The sequence below is a fragment of the Dendrobates tinctorius genome, unplaced genomic scaffold, assembly GCF_039654945.1.
Source record: "Dendrobates tinctorius isolate UK_male_01 unplaced genomic scaffold, ASM3965494v1 ptg000022l, whole genome shotgun sequence".
Taxonomy (NCBI): domain Eukaryota; kingdom Metazoa; phylum Chordata; class Amphibia; order Anura; family Dendrobatidae; genus Dendrobates; species Dendrobates tinctorius.
Window position 1 is genome coordinate 87,351,379 of NW_027361690.1, and position 19,743 is coordinate 87,371,121.

At 44.9% G+C, this 19,743-nt stretch overlaps 1 protein-coding gene across 1 annotated transcript in view; it reads right to left on the minus strand.

Annotated features, from left to right (window-relative positions):
• The window catches only part of LOC141084265 (gonadotropin-releasing hormone II receptor-like), a 107,363-nt gene that overhangs the window by 33,475 nt on the left and 54,145 nt on the right, over positions 1-19,743 (minus strand). Inside the window, exons 2-3 of the mRNA XM_073568862.1 lie at positions 17,204-17,281; positions 12,760-13,272 (exon numbers count right to left, since the gene is read on the minus strand). Coding sequence (XP_073424963.1) covers positions 12,760-13,272; positions 17,204-17,206 — 516 coding nt within the window. The 5' untranslated portion in view covers positions 17,207-17,281. The remainder of the gene's footprint in view (positions 1-12,759; positions 13,273-17,203; positions 17,282-19,743) is intronic.

Consider the following 19,743-nt stretch of genomic DNA (forward strand, 5'->3'; position numbering starts at 1 on the left):
TGGATGGATTTTTATTGACCAGAAATTTCTTGTCTTGATCATTGATGGTTCCTTCAGTAAAAGCTTCATTGATTAAAAGGTTATAAGCAATGGTGGCAGAAGGGATGGGATTGTGGGGGAGTTTTTCATAAAAATTGGTGTCAGATAAAATCCTGTAGGATTCCTGTACATAGTCTTTCCTGTCCTGTATTACAATACCACCGCCTTTATCAGCAGATTTGATGATAATATTGCAGTTTTTCTCAAGCTTAGTCAATGCTGCCTGCTCCCTATTAGTAAGATTTTTGTTGATAGAGGTATGCTCCTTATCTAGATCTTTCAACTGGTCTAGAAGTAGATCAGAGAGAGTTTCTAGATGGTGGCCTTTACTTTCCACAGGGTAAAAGGTGGATTTGCCTTTCACATCCAAGTGAAAGGAGGAATCAGTAGAATTGACCCCATTAGTGGGAGGAAGAGATTTTTTTATCTCAAAGTGTCTGAGGAGTGTGATTTTACTGATAAATCTTTGGGTGTCCAAAAACAAATCAAATCCATCACTCCTGGACGTGGGGCAAAAAGACAAACCTTTATTCAGTAGACTGATTTCTTCAGAGGAAAGAACATGGGAGGAAAGGTTGAAGATATTAGATTTAGATTGTGTTAATGATCGTTTTTGCCTTTTTTTCTCAATTCCCTTTCCTCTGCATCCTCTAAAGGATTTTTTCGTTTTTGTTGGACCTTTTGAAAAAAATGGGTTATGTTGTTCTTTTTAGGTATTTTCTGTGCAGGATTCAGTGCTGCAGGTAAAAAAGAGACAGCAACTGAAGATCCTGCAGTGGAGTTGTCTATTACAATTTTTTCAGGAATGGTAGAAGGTAAGGTCTCATCAGTGGGATGGATAGTGAGATCCAAGAGGTCTGGAGTGTCAGGAGAAACTTCAGGTTCCTGACAATCAAGGACTGTTAGAGCAGATGTGGTAGGGGTAGGAGAGGAACAGGGAGAATTAAAGAAGGGGAGTGGGAAGGAAGCAGATTTCCTTCTATCATTGATAAGGTTCACCACTTCAGTAGTGCTGGTTAGATCCATAGTTGGGAAAAAAAACATTATTAGAGGCAGTTTCTTGAAAGGAACTAATATTTGCACTCATTAATTCAGATAGAGTGGGTTTGGATTTGGGAGCAGGTTTGGCATTTTGATTTAGTAGTGCAGCGGGTTCTCTGGATCTGTTCCTATGCTGAGGAACATTCCTCCCTCTGTTACTATAAGTAAATACCCTCCCAGAACCTCTATCAGAGGGTCCCCTGTGTGAGGTGGGGTAGGAGTTTGGTTTTCTAAGCTGTCTTGGAGCTTGGGGGATGGTAGGGGAATCCCTATCATCCTCAGGATCTTCAGGTGGGGAGCAGGGATCCTCCCTGTCCCTATTGAGTTTTTTAGATTTCTTCAAAATAAGTTCATGTTCTAGTTTTAGAGCAGATGTAGAGATGCTAGAGTTGATCTTCCTGAATAAGGGATGACTGTCAAAATTCTGGAGTTGAGAATCTATTTCCAAAACATTCTGGGCAGCAGCCTCAGCTAAGAGAGCTCTTTTTTTGCATAAGCAGGCTAAAAGTCTCTGCATACAGTCTTTTTGTATGTACTGAAAATTCAGGATCTTTTGGGAAAGGGGTCTGCAAAGAAATCCTTAAACCCTGAGGGCATAATTGTTCCTCTAGGTATATATTGAGAAACCTAGCATGTAAGCAATGTACAATTTCGTCCTTGATATGGTTCTCAAGGGTATGGAACAGACCTTTCATTGTCTCCGTTTCTTCCTCTGTATAAGAACAGAAAATGGGATCCTCATGGCTGGATGATGCTGGAATTTGGCCGACGGTATGAAGAATCAATCTCTCCCGAGATAATAATCTGTGTTGGAAGTAATCCATGATGGACAAACGCCTGGAGCTGCACCTGTAAGTGGATCACCAACTGCTGTACCCCCGCCAAGGGGTCCGAGTGAGCTGTGAAAAGAAAAGGGGGAGACAGGGCGCTTCCAATGCGTAGGTCTGTATGGAAAGTAGATGAGTGCACAGCAAGTGTTAGGCTCACCTGATAGGGTTGTGAGAGTCACAACACCTATAATCGCATAAAACAGCTGCAGCAGTCTGCACGAGGTCCAAGGACTTGGTACAAAGAGAAGGCTGGTAGTGCAATAAGAGACTGCGCTGCAGTGGTAAAGTTCAAGGTATCTTTATTGCCTATATGGCAACAAAGATACCTTGAACTCTACCACAGCAGCGCAGTCTCTTATTGCACTACCAGCCTTCTCTTTTTACATCCTTATCACAGCACAGCCTTCAGTTGTCCATACACCAGTCATTGGAATGCAAGCGTAAGTATGCAGCCAACGCCCCACAGGCCACAGTACTAAATTCACACATTTCTCATCTGGGTCGCCCGCCAGGGTCGTGGGGTACTCGGAGCCGGGCCCTTTGATTTCAATGGGAGATGTCACGTAGCGGTGACCCGGTCCGTGGCCCTGGGCATCCATGTAAAAGGAATAGTGTGGCAGATGATTAAAGTTTATAAGTGGATGATTCGTGACGCCACCTGTGGTGTTCGGCAATGAAGATGTTAAGCCGACGCTGCAGACAGATCCTCTGGGACAGATCGTGTGGTGCAGCAATGATGTTGTGGCCCTCCACAGGTAGGGCCGTAGTCCCAGGGCAGTGTAGATGAAGAGCTAGTGAGGAGAGCGTAATGGTGCAGTGTTAAGCACAGAGATGTAGCAGTGCTGGTTGGCGCAGGAATAAGCGGAGGAAACCAGGGCATGTAGTTCCAAAGCTTTACTCACAGTCTGTTGTGCATATAGGTGCCCGCCTCGGTGCTGTGCCCTCAGCCAACCTCCAGGCAAGATGAAGTACTCCGTTCCAACACTCCACCAACATATGCCTTCTCTGAACGTCTCCTTTCTAGCACTTGTAATGAAGTACTTGTTGTTGTGTGTTAAACCCAAGTTCCTCCTTTAAGATGTTCCTTTGAACTCTACTTGTACGGCAGACAGCTGTAGCCTGCTTCGGGGACTCCTTACTACCATGTCCCGGCTCACTCACATTGCTGTTGTGCCCCCAAGTCTTGTGTGGGAATAAAGTGGTGACAACTTCTATTCCTCCTGTGTCTGCTGCAGGACCATCAGTATCCATACAACCTCAGGGACCGGACCCCGGCCATACGCTTAGAACTTGAGGAAGGGCCCTGCTCTGACCCTAGTCCTTAGTTCTCTTCTTCTCCTCACGTTCCGTACAAATCTTTCTTCCTTATGGAGAATCAGGCTTTCTATATCTCTTTCCAGTGCCAGCAGCTCCAGGTCACAGGAGACTGCTGCAGCACCTCCCTCCATCCATCCCACTCAAGGGATCTTCTCTCACCGACTGACCTAGTTCTAATATTCTCCCGCTCACTTGTGCAACTAAGCTCCACCCACCTCCCAGCACTCTTCTTGTTCCAAGCAGGGAGCCACCAAAGGTGCTTTGCTACACTACTATGTTGTGTGGGATGCAGGTCTTGGAGTGTGGTCAGGTGTCTCCACCTTACATGGATGGTGGGGCACCACACCTCAGGAGGAGGTGCAGCACCTCTGTGGCGACTGAACCCTCAGGGGTGCCACACGTCTGCTTGTGGTTGAAATGTTGCCTTTTAGGTTTGTGAAAATGGAAGCTTTCCACAACCTGATGGTGGCGGCCGTCCCAAGGTACTCGGTATGCAGCTGCCACTTTTTCTCCCGGTGTGCCGTCCCGGCATTACAAAAGCACGTGTGCCTCAACATTACCCGTGCCCTGAACAATGCTGTTACTGGGAAAGTCCACCTAACCATGGACATGTGAGCAAGTCCTTGTGGGACGCTGCATCTCGCTGACAGCACACTGGGTTAACATAGTGGAAGCCGGGACCCACACGGATCTTGGAATGGAAAACATCCTCCTGATGCCAAGGATTGCGGGCCCTTTGTCAGTCAGGGTTGCCCCCACAGTCTACAGCTCCTGCACCTCCTCCTCTTTAGCCTCCATCTCCAAAATGAGCACATCAATCACAAGCTGGAAGCATTGCAGCACTGCCTCAGCCCAGCGTCAACAGGCTGTACTGAAGCTAATATGCTTAGGTGACAAACCGTACAATGCTGAATAGTTGTGGACAGCTTGGAAAGAGCAGGCAGAAGTGTGGCTGACACCGCTGAGCCTACAGCCAGGACTGGTCATGTGTGACAATGGCCGAAATCTGGTCGCGGCTCTGAGGCGAGGCAAGCTCACACACATACTATGCTTGGCCCATGTGCTTAACATTGTTGTTCAACATTTTCTCAAAAGCTACCCAGAGCTGGCAGACCTGCTTGTGAAAGTACGCCGCCTGTGTGCCCATTTTCGAAAGTCAGCTTATACTTGTAGGACAATACGTTTTTTACATGCGTTTTTTCAGGCTACACATAGAAGCCTTAGGAGAAAAAAGCACCAAGCCCACATAGGTCAGAATAGTCTTTAGACACACAAGAGATGCAGGTTTTATGAAATCACATCCAATTTGCTTGGACAATTAAATGCAGCAGAAGTTCTGTGCAAAAAAAGGAGCAGAAAAAATACAGCATTTACGCTACGCATGAACACCATCCAGATATCCAAGCAAAGTGCATGCGATTTCATGAAAACGTTGCCTACTATACATCTAAGGCTGGAGTCACACTAGACGTAGAAAAAAATTGGTCCGTTTTTCATGGACGAGAATCGCACAATTGTTTCATGAACAGTGATCCATATGTCATCCGTGTGCAATACAAGGATTCGATTTCCTCGCATCAAAGTATCCGTTTGACATCCGTATAGCATCCATACGCCGAGATTTTCTCACCAGCTGGCAAAATGGACATAGAATAGGGCCATAGCCTTAAATATTTGTGAAAACATATAGTATATACAGTCTATATATAAATATATATATATATATATATATGTCAGTGAGACATATATATACAGTATATATATATACTAGATGGTGGCCCGATTCTAACGCATCAGGTATTCTAGAATATGTATGTAGTTTATTTATGAGGATTTAATAATAATGCAATAATGTACCCCCCAATCCTGATATGCATGGTACCCCTCACCCCCCTATCCTGGTATGCATGATCCCCTCACCCCCAGTTCTGATATGTATGGTCCCCCTCACCCTCCAATCCTGGAATGCATGGTCCTCTCACCCCCCAATCCTGGTATGCATGGTCCTCTCACCCCCCTTTCCTGGTATGCATGGTCCCCTCACCCCCCTTTTCTGGTATGCATGGTCCCCCTCACCCCCCTTTCCTGGTATGCATGGTCCCGTCACCCCCTTTGCTGGTATGTTTGTTCACCCTCACCTCCCTTTCCTGGTATGCATGGTCACCCTCACCCCCCCTTTCCTGGTATGCATGGTCTCGTCACTTCCCTTTCCTGGTATACATGGTCCTCTCACCTCCCAATCCTGGTATGCATGGTCCCCCTCACCCCCCTTTCCTGGTATGCATGGTCCTCTCACCCCCCTATCCTGGTATGCATGGTCCCCTCACCCCCCTTTCCTAGTATGCATGGTCCCATCACCCCCCTATCCTGGTATGCATGGTCCCCTCACCCCCCTTTCCTAGTATGCATGGTCCCATCACCCCCCTTTCCTGGTAAGCATGGTACCCCTCACCCCCCTATCCTGGGATGCATGGTCCCCTCACCCCTTTTTCCTGGTATGCATGGTCCCGTCACCCCCCTTTCCTGGTATGCATGGTCCCCTCACCTCCCCTTTACTGGTATGCATAGTCCCTCACCCCCCTTTGCTGGTATGCATGGTCCCCCATCACCCCCCTTTCCTGGTATGCATGGTCCCCCTCACCCCCCTTTCCTGGTATGCATGGTCCCCCATTACCCCCCTTTCCTGGTATGCATGGTTCCCCCTCACCCCCCTATCCTGGCATGCGTGGTTACCCTCACCCCCCTTTCCTGTTATACATAGAATCATAGAATCATCGAATCGTAGAGTTGGAAGGGACCTCCTGGGCCATCTGGTCCAACCCCCTGCTCAAAGCAGGATTCGCTAAATCATCCCAGTCAGATGTCTGTCCAGCCTCTGTTTGAAGACTTCCATTGAAGGAGAACTCACCACTTCTCGTGGCAGCCTGTTCCACTCATTGATCACTCTAACTGTCAAAAAGTTTTTTCTAATATCTAATCTGTGTCTCCTCCCATTCAGTTTCATCCCATTGCTTCTAGTCTTTCCTTGTGCAAATGAGAATAAAGTTGATCCTTCTACAATGTGGCAGCCCTTTAGATATTTGTAGACAGCTGTTAAGTCTCCTCTCATTCTTCTCTTTTTCAAACTAAACATTCCCAAATCCTGCAACCTTTCCTCATAAGACAGGGTTTGCAGACCGGTCACCATTCTGGTCGCTCTTTTCTGAACTTGCTCCAGTTTGTTGATGTCTTTTTTAAAATGTGGTGCCCAAAACTGGACACAAAATTCCAGATGAGGTCTGACCAAAGAGGAGTAGAGGGAAATAATGACTTCACGTGATCTAGACTGTATGCTTCTGTTAATACATCCTAGAATTGCATTTGCCTTTTTTGCTGCTGCATCACACTGTTGACTCATATTCAGTCTGTGATCTATTAGTATACCCAAGTCTTTTTCACATGTGCTGTCACTTAGCCCTATTCCTCCCATTCTATATATGCTTTTTACATTTTTATTGCCAGATGTAGTACTTTGCATTTCTCCCTGTTAAAAACCATTCTGTTAGTTGCTGCCCACTTCTCCAGTTTATTTAAATCTTTTTGAATCCTCTCTCTCTCTTCTCTAGTATTAGCTATCCCTCCTAGCTTTGTGTCATCAGCAAATTTAATCAGTTTACCCTCAATTCCTTCATCTAAATTGTTGATAAAGATGTTGAACAATACAGGGCCCAGGACAGAGCCCTGTGGTACCCCACTTGAGACATTCTTCCAACTGGATGTGCAGCCATTTACGACCACTCTTTGGGTCCGATCACTAAGCCAGTTATGAATCCACCTAACAGTTGCCTTGTCCATTCCATACTTAATCATTTTTTCAATAAGGATTGTATGAGAGACTTTGTCAAATGCTTTGCTGAAGTCAAGATATACTATATCTACAGCATTTCCTTGATCCACCCAATCAGTGATACCGTCATAGAAGGAAATTAAGTTAGTCTGACATGACTTATTAGTTACAAACCCATGCTGACTCTGTTTAATCACTTCATTCTTATCCAGGTATTGACATACATGTTGTTTAACCCCCTATCCTGTTATACATGGTCCCATCACCCCCCAATCCTGGTATGCATGGTCCCATCACCCCCCTATCCTGGTATGCATGGTCCCATCACCCCCCAATCCTGGTATGCATGGTCCTCTCACCCCCCCTATCCTGGTATGCATGATCCCCTTACCCCACTATCTTGGTATACATAGTAACATAGTAACATAGTTAGTAAGGCCGAAAAAACACATTAGTCCATCCAGTTCAGCCTATAAAATTCTGTCAGAATAAATCCCCAGATCTTTGTCCTTCTAAAGAACCTAACAATAACTGTAAGATACAATATCGTTATGCTCCAGGAATACATCCAGGCCTCTCTTGAACCCTTCAACTGAGTTCGCCATCACCGCCTCCTCAGGCAGGGAATTCCAGATTCTCACTGCCCTAACAGTAAAGAATCCTCTTCTATGTTGGTGGAAAAACCTTTTCTCCTCCAGACGCAGAGAATGCCCCCTTGTGACCGTCACCTTCCTTGGTATAAACAGATCCTCAGAGAGATATTTGTATTGTCCCCTTATATACTTATACATGGTTATTAGATCGCCCCTCAGTCGTCTTTTTTTTAGACTAAATAATCCTAATTTTTCTAATCTCTCTGGGTATTGTAGTTCCCCCATCCCCTTTATTAATTTTGTTGCCCTCCTTTGTACCCGCTCTAGTTCCATTATATCCTTCCTGAGCACCGGTGCCCAAAACTGTACACAGTACTCCATGTGCGGTCTAACCAGAGATTGGTACAGAGGCTGTATAATGCTCTCATCATGTGTATCCAGACCTCTTTTAATGCACCCCATGATCCTGTTTGCCTTGGCAGCCGCTGCCTGGCACTGGCTGCTCCAGGTAAGTTTATCATTAGCTGGGATCCCCAAGTCCTTCTCCATGTCAGATTTACCCAGTGGTTTACCATTCAGTGTGTAATGGTGATATTGATTCCTTCTTCCCATGTGTATAACCTTACATTTATCATTGTTAAACTGCATCTGCCACCTTTCGGCCCAAGTTCCCAACTTATCCAGATCCATCTGTACAGAATGCGATCTTCTCTTGTATTGACTGCTTTACATAGTTTTGTATCATCTGCAAATATCGATATTTTACTGTGCAAACCTTCTACCAGATCGTTAATAATGGTGAAGAGAATAGGTCCCAACACCGACCACTGCGGTACCCCACCGGTCACAGTGGCCCAGTTGGAGAATATACCATTTATAACCACCCTCTGCTTTCTATCACTAAGCCAGTTACTTACCCATTTACACACATTTTCCCCCAGACCCAGCATTCTCATTTTGTGTACCAACCTCTTCTGTGGCACGGTATCAAACGCTTTGGAAAAATGAAGATATACCACATCCAATGACTCACCTTGGTCCAGTCTATAGCTTACCTCTTCATAAAAACTGATTAGATTGGTTTGACATGGTCCCCTCACCCCCTATCCTGGTATGCATGGTTACCCTAGCCCCCCTTTCCTGGTATGCATGGTCCCCCTCACCCCTCATTCCTGGTATGAATGGTCCTGTCACCCTCCTTTCCTGGTATGCATGGTCCTCTCACCCCTAGGAAACTTGACAGATACAAAAAAAAACATTTACGTATACTCAACCATCTTTCCTGTGGTCCAGCACTGTCCCATTCTGCAGGAGGCTGGGGGAGGAGTGTGGCACTGGCGCCGAAGTATGCACATGCCCATACCGCGCTGTCCGGTGCCATTTTCTTGGAGACACACTGCAAAAGTGTGATTCTCATGTGCACTCCTGCCCCGGCATCTTCCGGTCCCAGTAAGGCTTAGCGCGAAGGACCGAAGATGACATCACTCTCGCGAGAGCGCAACGTCATCAGCGGTCTTTGGCACAAAGCATTACTGGGACCGCGATGCCGGGCGAGTGGTTAGAGAAGGGAAAGAGTCCGGGGGGCCGTCTGAAGGTGAGTATATCACTATTTTTTACTTTAGTTCTATTTTTTACAGATTTATGGTACCCAGGGTTCGGAGGAGTCTCCTCTCCTCCGGACCCTGGCTACCATCTGCACATTAGGCCGCGACCAATCAGCAACGCGGGATTTCCGTTACAGACAGAAAGACAGACATACAGAATTAGACAATTATATATATATATAGATATACTATGTATAAATATATATATATATATATATATATTTATATTTCATAGAGATATAGATGGCAGAATAGCCGATAATTCAATTGTCGGCTTCTATAAAATCATTTCCGAACCTGACAGGATCTGAGACATGGTTTACATATAGTAAACTGTTGCATATCTGTTATTTTTTTATATGTCCCTCACTAATAATGTTAGTAGTGCATGTGTGTTAAAATTTGGAGCTGTAGGTGTTAAATTAAAGGATTAATTCACGGAAAAAACTGGCATGGGCTCATGCACAATTTTCTCCACCAGAGAGGGCAAGCAGGTGACTGAGGGCAGAAATTATTAGCCTAGAGAGAGACCATTGTTTTTGACCCCCCCTGGCTAAAAAAATCTGCCCCCAGCCACCCCAGAAATGGCGCATCTGTAAGATTCCGGCACTTACCCGCTCTCTTTCCATTGCCCTGTAGCGGTGGCATATGGGGTAATAAGGGGTTAATGTCACCTTGCTATCACCTTGACATTAAGCCTGGTTAATAATGGAGAGGTGTCAATAAGACACATATCCATTATTAATCCTCTAGTCTGAAAGGGTTAAAAAAACACACACATTAAGAAAAAAGACTTTTAATGAAATAAACACACATTTTTTTCCATCTTTATTTCACTCCCAATCCATTCAAAGCCATCGTTCTCCTGTAAAAAAATCCAAAATAAAAAAGCAACATTATCCCATACCTGTCCGCCATACAGTCAAGTCCCACGCTGCAATTTATCTGAAGGGGTTAAATAGTTTACAACTGGGACCAGTGCTAATGCGACCGGCCCGCCTGTAAACAACAGAGGAATGACAGAGAAACTGCCTGTACAGCCTCCCCGGCTGACCGGCGATGAACTGATTAGCACGGGAATGTTTCTGAACTTTTTCCCACGCTGTCAGTTCACCACTGGTCAGGCGAAGAGTCAGCGCAGCCTAAGTGACGTCAATGGTAGTCACTGAGGCTGCGCAGACTCCCCCGCTTGACCCCCGGTGAACTGACAGCGTGGGAAAGTATTCAGAAACTTTCCCACGCTATTCAGTTTATCTCTGGTCAAGCAGGGAGGCTGCGTAGGCAGCTTCTCAGTCATTTCTTTGTGGTTTACAGCCGGGCCAGTCGTAATTTCAGAGCTTACAATGCACCTTTAAGTATAGCAAATTCTCCCATACTTATCAGTGCAGGCAGTGGCTCATAGCCTTAATTACTGCCTAATATTATGCAAATTCTAAGCTTGGTGACATAAGATCTGAATAAAAGAAAATAATTGTTTGTTGAATTGAATGCAAGTGTATGCGGAACAGAAAACTTCAGCCCCTGCCCCCCCCCCGAGGAGGAGGAGGTATGGAGCAATGAAGATAGCAGGAGAGATAACATTGCATATAAAGTGAGTGGAAGTCAGGGACACAGCCCTGACCTCTTGGGACTGCGGGACAGCTCCCTCATATTGGGAAATTCCCGCTGGATCTGGTATGTTTGGAAGTTATGGATCATATATATTATGAAATGAGCACAAAGTTGGGTACCTATCAATAAATTTACACTAAGAAGACATGTAAGACATAATTATGATTTTCGAACCTTTGCATTATTAACTTTTGTTAATTGACGTTCTGTACACTGAAATTAAACATATGCTGTAGTAACATAATTAGGGTTGCCAACTAGTGATGAGCGAGTATACTCGTTGCTTGGGCTTTCTCGAGCATGCTCGGGTGGTCTCCGAGTATTTTGGCGTGCTCTGAGATTTAGTTTTCCTCATCTTATCTGCATGATTTGCGACTTGTTGACAGGCTGTGAACATGTGTGGAATGCCAGTTTGCTAGGGAATCCCCACATGTATTCAGCCTGTCTACAAGTCGCAAATCATGCAGATTAGACGATGAAAACTAAATCTACGAGCACGCCAAAATACTCGGAGGACACCTGAGCATGCTCGGGAAAACCCGAGCAACGAGTACACTCGCTCATCACTATTGCCAACTTTTTTTTTTTTTTTTAAATATAGCTTGAAAAATTTTAGGGACTGTGGTTTAACACAGTGTACGGTTTCTTTAAGGTATTCCAGATCTCATCATTGCCTTGTCATGAAATGCACATTGAGTCACTGACAATACAAGTTCCAGCATAGTCTAGAAGTAAATAATTGCATGTAACCATGCTGCAGAACAATCAGACATTGTATTAAAACCCCAAAGAAAATGACTCACGGAATAAGTGACCATATCTCTTGAAACAACTGACAGATTTATTCCCAGTGACTTAGCATGTCAGACCCAAAATGACTCAAACATGCGTTCACTAAAAGTCAACAATAGAGATGAACACATCTGACAAAATTTAAATTGGCCAAATCACATGAATTTTACAGGGAATTTCAATTAATAGCGAACTGAATGCCACCTCACTGCCTATCCCATGATCACTGCATCTCGCTTTTCGGTCTTCTACGCTTCTTTTATACCCTTCGGCTGACATTCCCCGTATCTTCAATCCAGGAGGGATCTTCCAAGTCCACTATGCCTCAAAGGTCACAGTGCAACATGCAGTCACATGGGTGCCATGAGTTGTAATTCATGACACTACGACATGCCCTGCAACGTCTCTGCGTGGTGACCTCTGAGGATTAGCCAAGCCACAAGAAACCAGAGAAAATAGGCACAGTGGCCAAAAAGGGATAAGTAGAGGACCGGTTTGTGGGACAAATGAGCAATGAGGTAAGTATTATTTTTTTTAACCATTTGCATGGCCCTCTGGGATTCAACAGATGACCATTTTGCTGAATTCGCGTGGTCTGAATTGCAAAAAAACTATATTCTGAAAATTATTGATTTTTTTAAAAACTTAAGTAGAATATAATTTTGCTTGATAAATTTGCTCATCTCTAAAGTGTCACTGTCATGACTGTATGTTTTACTTTATCCTGCTCAAAGACCTTTGCTGGTACTGACCTTCTGATATGATTGCTAGTTGAGGTTTACTGGTTGGGTGGCAGTCTTAAGGGCTAATTCACATGACATCATAGTGGCTGCATTTTACCACCTGTATTATGTCCTCAAATCTCTGTCTGGCTGTAGGTCTTATGATCAGAGCAAATATGATCATGTACTGTATGTTTCAGTTACTTACCCAAACTGCTGTAGCAGTAAAAGCAAGAAAAAACATCAGCTATATGGTTGTATGAATTAGTCTTAAATGTGACACGTATCGTGAATCTTCACTAAATTGAAAACGTCTGTGAGTGTAAATATCAATTTAAAATAACAACAGGAACCATAATTAAAGAAAATCATTTTCATCTTTACCTGTGGTGATGCCAGGAGAAGGCTGCCGATCCAAGCAATCCATAGCATGATCCGGTTGCGTTGCCCGGCACTTGTAAAGCTTAGTGGGTACAGAATAGCCCAGTGGCGGTCGAGGCTGATCACTACAAGCACTAAAGCAGCAGAATACATAGCAAATAGCTTCCCAAAGTTAAGTATCTTGCAGGAAAGTTCATCTGCGTACCATTGCACCATCACATTCCACATTGCATCCAATGGCATAACCAAAAAGGTAACCAGCAGGTCAGCCACAGAGAGGCTGAGAATAAGGATTCGGAGATGAGACTTGCATCGTTTCCCACTAATGCTGCACAGTACAGCCACATTACTACATGATGCAATGAGGAAAAAGCAACAGGTAATGCCCACACGCACTTTTGCAGCTGCTGTAAATGTAGGTTCTCTCCAGGGGCTTGGAAACCCCAGTGCTGAGGCGTTGGCATCAGATAAGACCAGATGGCTTTGATTCACAATAGTTGGCAGCATAGCCATGGTCTAAAACAAACATATGCAAAAAGCTGGATTAGTAAGGAATAAAGAATATTAATATCATGGTGCATACTAGTAATAATCCTTTTTACGTTCTAGATTTTTATACAAAATAGCTAAATTCTTAAGGTCAATGTTGGACTTGTATTATATACCAATATGTCACGCTGCCCACACAAAGGCGTCTGGTTTCAGGATCTATACTCAATTACTGCATTGATAGATCCAGCTCTTCGGACCTTCAGAGGGTCTTAGGGTACCGTCACATTTAGCGATGCACCAGCAATCCTGACAACGATACGACCCGGTCAGGATCGCTGGTGCATTGCTAAATGGTCGCTAGTGAGTTGCCAAACAGGCAGATCCCACCAGCGACATAGCAGCGGTCGGCGGTTGTTACTTACCTGTCAGATGCGGCGATGAAGACGTCCTCCCGCCCGCATCTACGCGTTGCTCGTCGGCGCCAGCAGGAAGCCCAGCAGGAAGCAGCCGACGAGAAATGGCCCAGGATGTTCTCGCGCGATCAGCGATAACCAGCAGGGGGAGCAGGTCGGAGGGAGGTATCACACATAGTGATATCGCTAGCAATATCGCTGCTGCGTCACAAAATCGGTGACGCTTAAACGATATCGCTAGCGATATCGCTTAGTGTGACGGGCCCTTTACGCTGACTTACTAAGATAAGCTACTATGTCAATATGATTTTGGTGATGATCCTTATCGCTGGGAATCTGCGTGTGTATCTGTGAAATCTCTTCCCAAGTGATGGGTGATTTAGCAAGTGAGTCAAGGATAATAATTAATGGACAAGCCATCCTGCTAAGGCTAAGTTGACTCATGTTTCAGAAGTTTCTGTGAAAATACTGTACCTATCAATATGGTTTGTAAACATTCATGCATCTGCTGCAGAATCATTCACATTAAGATAGATGGAACGGATTTTTAAAAATAGAAATTTGTGCAGCAAATATGCTACATTAAGTTATACCTTTAGGCACCATTCATACATTATGGTGGCACTTTTTTATGAACAGCTTTCGACTCAATCTCAAGCCATGGCGACTTGATGTATGAATGATCTGTTGGAAGATCGATCATGTGCAAGCCTAGATAGGTCCACCAGGGTCTTCTCTGCCATAATCTTGACAGTATCAATTGATCGGGTTGCTGGACTTCCTCTTCACCTTGTTCCTTATAGTCTTCCGACCATGATTTCCATCTCCAGTGTTTGCTGTTTTTGTATGATGTGTCCAAAGTAGGCTAGTCGCCGCTTGGTGATCCTTGCTTCAAGTGACATGTTTGGTTTGATTTGTTCCAAAATTGATTTATTTGTTCTTCTTGCCATCCATGGTATTGATAACATCCTTCTCCAGCACCACAATGAGTCGATTATTATTCTGTCTTGTTTCTTTATCGTCTAGGTTTCACAACCGTATATTAACACTGAAAAAGATCAAACTTTGTAGGAGCCGTGTCTTCGTCGCCAGTGAAATGTTCCTCAGAGGCATTACAGCAACATATTCTATAAGCCACTATGCAGTGTTTCTGGGACCCCAAAGTAGAGAATAGCTACAAACACACTCCTTCACATGGAGCTTGGTCCAAGCCCTGCTATGTTGGATTTGTATATAGGGTATAGGCCCCATGCAGTTCCATATTGGCAACAGTCTAAATTTGCAGGGACAATACTGAGTCATACCTCAAAATGGGCAGGTTTTATGCAAAGCTTGTTATTTTGGGGCATTTTCAGATTTGTAGAGGTTTGGGCTTAAATATCCCGATTTTACAGATTTAAATGTTAAGTATGCACTTCTATTGGTGCCCAAGTAAAGCTCAGTGCTAAACAAATCCATAATAAAGCCTTGTGAATGAGCCATTAATGCTCTATCATTATATTGCTTACATTACATATTACTATTAAAAATTCCATCATTTAAAAAATAAATTTGAGTTTGTCGTTTTTTTTTTCATTTTTTTCTTGCAAGATAATATTTAATGGGGTTTTATCCACTTTTCCACTTTGAAGCAAATAAAGCCTCCAGGAGTGAAATAAAGTTTTCAGGAATGCAGTACATTAACACTAAGGGTTTGTTCATACGTTGTGTTTTTGTAGCGTTTCTTTGGTGTCTTTTTTTCAGGTGGTAACCAAGCTGCATTTTATAGTGCCAGCAAAAGCTATGAGATTTTAGAAATTGTATTTGAGCAGGGTTGGACTGGCCTACCAGAGAACCGGAGAATCCTCCGGTGGGCCCTGGCTTCTCCTTCAGGAGAGATCATAGTCCAAACCTTGCAGTTGATATGGGGCTCTCCAATGGGGAAGAAAGGTGAGCCCTCAGAATCAAATTCTCCGGTGTGCCCAATGTTCTTCAGTCTGACACTGCATTTGAGCATTGCAGCGTTCTTGAAAATCTGCGCCATGTCAATTCTTTCAGCGTTTATGCAGTGTTTTTAACTCATTAAAAGCAATGACAAACTGCAAAAACGCTGAAAGAACGCAGCATAAATTTTGTACTTCGTTTTTTAGCTGTGTTTTTCATGAATAAAACAAACTTTATTAACATGTACTGTAGACAAATCACACATTTAATCCACAACAAAAACACAGCAAACAACTACATTTTATAGGCAAAAATGCAAGGAATGAACATACCCTAAGGCCTGTGCTTAAGATACACCAGCAATATTTGTTCTATGGGGTCTAATCTTTAAGATTCCTGCAGATCAGCACAGCACCTTTGTTGTTCACATACTGTGAGTGACTTTGTCTGATATTTGTCCTATTAGTTAAAATAGAAATTAAAGGGTCTTGCTAAAGGTACTGTCACACTTAGCGATGTACCAGCGATCCCGACCAGAGATATGACGCGGTCAGGATCGCTGGTACATCGCTAAGTGGTCGCTAGTGAGCTGCCACACAGGCAGATCTCACTAGCGACATCGCTGGGGACGGGGGTCGCTACTTACCTGTCACACCAGGCGATCCTGCGTCCTCCCGCCCGGCTCCACGCGTTGCTCGTCGTCACAGCAGGAAGCGCCGCAGGAAGCTGACGGCGAGAAACAGTCCTGGACGTTCTTGCGCGATCAGCGATAACCAGGGGGGAGCCGGTCGGAGGTAAGTATCAGACACAGAGATATCGCTAGCAATATCGCTATAACGTCACTAGTTATAGCGATATTGCTAGCGATATCTCTTAGTGTGACATGCCCTTAAGGTGTTAAAAAGTTTGGCTAAAAGGTAGGAATGGTATGATCTATAGAAAAAACACCTATACTCACTTGTTAAATCTTCTGTCACTCTAGTCATACTTATCCAGTGCTCCCTTTGATCTTCGTTTTTTGGGCTATAGCAACAGAAATATGTCTACCCTCGTGACTGCTGCAGCCAATCACTGGCCTCAGCGGTATAAGACATGAAAACACTGAGATCAGTGCTTGTCTACAGTGGTCACATGGGTAGATGGAGCATCATCACTGCAGCCATGTAAAATGATGTGAAACATGGCACACAAGAGTGCCGGTACTGAAAAACCAGGTGATTTTTTAGAACCTCAGAAACCCCATTAAAAACTAGAAAGCCCCATTATTATCACATTAACAGAAATAGCACGTGCTTCTATTTCTAACTCTGGAATCACATGATGAACATTACAATCGATTTCTAGATGTAAAATGCATGTAAAATGCTCTCCAGGGATCATTAGTGTCATTTGTGTGTTAAGTGCGGTGTCTGTATTGTGTGATACCTGGTTTATAGCACTTATCACAGAGGGTAGTGACTCATCTGGGCCTCCGGAGACCCTTCTGTCAGAATATTAACCTTAATATTTATGACATTCATGACGATATAATGCTGAGCAGAGCTGTTTTTAAACTGATTCTGAGATCATAAAAGCTAAATGAGGGGAATCTGTCTCTGGTATAAAGTAAGCCGTCTCACCATATTAATTGAGCCTCCTCTCCAGACATGTGATCTATGTCCACATTTTTGTCATCAAAATCGTATCTCCTGAAGTTCCTGCAAAAAAACACAAGCGAGTAGAGTTAAGGTTCATTTACAGTGGCCAATAATCTGTCAGATTCTGACAGCAACAACCAATGGCGGATCTTAATAGGGGCGGATGGGGCGGTCGCCCCGGGCCCAAGGTTTTTTGGGGGGGCTTCACAGGATGAAGGAGGGATGAGTGGGGGCTTCACATGATGAAGGGGGGTGAGTGGGGCTGCACATGATGAAGGGGGGTGAGTGGGGCTGCATATGATGAAGGGGGGTGAGTGGGGCTGCACATGATGAAGTGGGGGATAAGTGGGGCTGCACATGATGAAGTGGGGGATAAGGGGGACTGCACATGATGAATTAAGGGGTAAGTGGGACTGCACATGATGAATTAAGGGGTAAGTGGGACTGCACATGATGAATTAAGGGGTAAGTGGGACTGCACATGATGAATTAAGGGGTAAGTGGGACTGCACATGATGAATTAAGGGGTAAGTGGGACTGAACATGATGAATTGGGGGTAAGAGGGACTGCACATGATGAATTGGGGGTAAGGGGGACTGCACATGATGAATTGGGGGTAAGGGGGACTGCACATGATGAATTGGGGGTAAGGGGCACTGCACATGAAGTGGGGGTAAGGGGAACTGCACATGATGTGTGGGTAAAATTAACTGCACATGATGATGGGGGAGTGGGGCTGCACATGAAGTTGGGGGGGAAGGGGACTGCACATGATGAAATGGAAGGGGGGATAAGGGGCTGCAAATGATGAAGCGGCACTGCAGATGAAGGGAGTGGGTGATAGGGGACTGCAATGGATGAAGTAAGGGGACTTCAAATTAAAGTGGGGACATTAAAGTGGATCCCCTATGGCCAGGATCACGTTGGGCGATTTTGTGCGTATTGGCCGTAGGCCTACAGCTTATGTGCAACGTCTTTTTAGGCCATGTCCACACGTGGTGGAATGGTGGCGGGTTTTCCATATGGACCCGCAGCAAACCAAGTGCTGCAGTCCGTACGGCTGTCAATTCCCGCACGGGGACCGCAGCGCTCAGGTGGGAAGGGGGGTACAGGGGCCCAGGTTTTATGAACTGCCCCAGGCCCATAGTCCACTTAATCCGCCACTGGCAACAACACAGCGCTAACCATAATTGTGTAGCGTGAATGGATTGGTAGACTGAATGATGTGTCCAAATTGCACATGAATAGTGTTGAGCATTCCGATACCGCAAGTATCGGGTATCGGCCGATATTAGCGGTATCGGAATTCCGATACTTAATTCCGATACTTTTTTCATATCGGATTCCGGGATCGGAATCGGAATAGGAAGTTCCCATCATGCTATGAGCCTGCTTGCTTTGATTAAGCCAATGGGAATCCTCCGAAGTGTGGGCACATCCTGTTAGGCATGTAGGCATGTTAACTATTGGCATGGCTGTGATTGGCTGCCGAAATGATGTCATGATGCACTATAAAAGCCACCGCAGCCGCCATTTCTGGTCACTCTGCTGTGAATTCAGTTAGGGACAGGCTGCTGTAGAAGACTGTGAGGGACAGTTAGAAATAGCGATTCCACCAAACATCTAGTGCTTTACCCAGGCTACATAAACCACCACTGTAGCCTTCTTTGCCCTAGCAGCAGTGTTCACAGCTGTCTGCAAGGGCTGTGTGAGTGCAGCTCACGCTGTGGAGTGGGTCCTGCAGCCACGTCAGGCTGTAGGCCACCCAGTGTGATCACTGCTGCCTCATACATCTTTTATTTTTTGAGCTGCATTTTTTAAATAATTTCAATCTAGTGTGCTTCCATCCGTATCCATATACGTTGGTTGCAAACACTAGTAGTAGACAGCGGAGCCTTTCTGCAGCCTTTCAGTGCTAGTGTCCACTTTGCTGCACTGTTCACGGCTGTCTGAGAGGTCTCTGACTGTGTGTGAGTGCAGCTCACGCTGAGTAGTGTGTCCTGCAGCTACGTCTGGCTGTAGGACGCTCAGCGTGCGTCACTGCCTCACACATATTTTTATTTGAGTGCAGCTCATTTTTTCTTCTATTAGTGTGCATCCATCCGTCTCCATCTACGGTGGTTGCAAACACTATATAGGAGTACACAGCGGAGCCTTTCTGCAGCCTGTCAGTGCCAGTGCCCACTTAGCTGCACTGTTGATGGCTGTCTGAGAGGTCTCTGACTGTGTGTGAGTGCAGCTCACGCTGAGTAGAGTGTCCTGCAGCTACGTCTGGTTGTAGGACGCTCAACGTGCGTCACTGCCTCACACATATTTGTCTTTGAGTGCAGCACATTTTTTCTTCTCCTATTAGTGTGCATCCATCCGTATCCATCAACATTGGTTGGTTGCAAACACTATATAGGAGTAGATAGAGGAGCCTTTTTTTCTGGCTTGTGCCCTGCCGGCGCAGCCAGATTAGTATTACCCAATTTTTTGGGAGCCTCATCTTTTGCATTGTAGGTTACCTGCCTGCATTGTA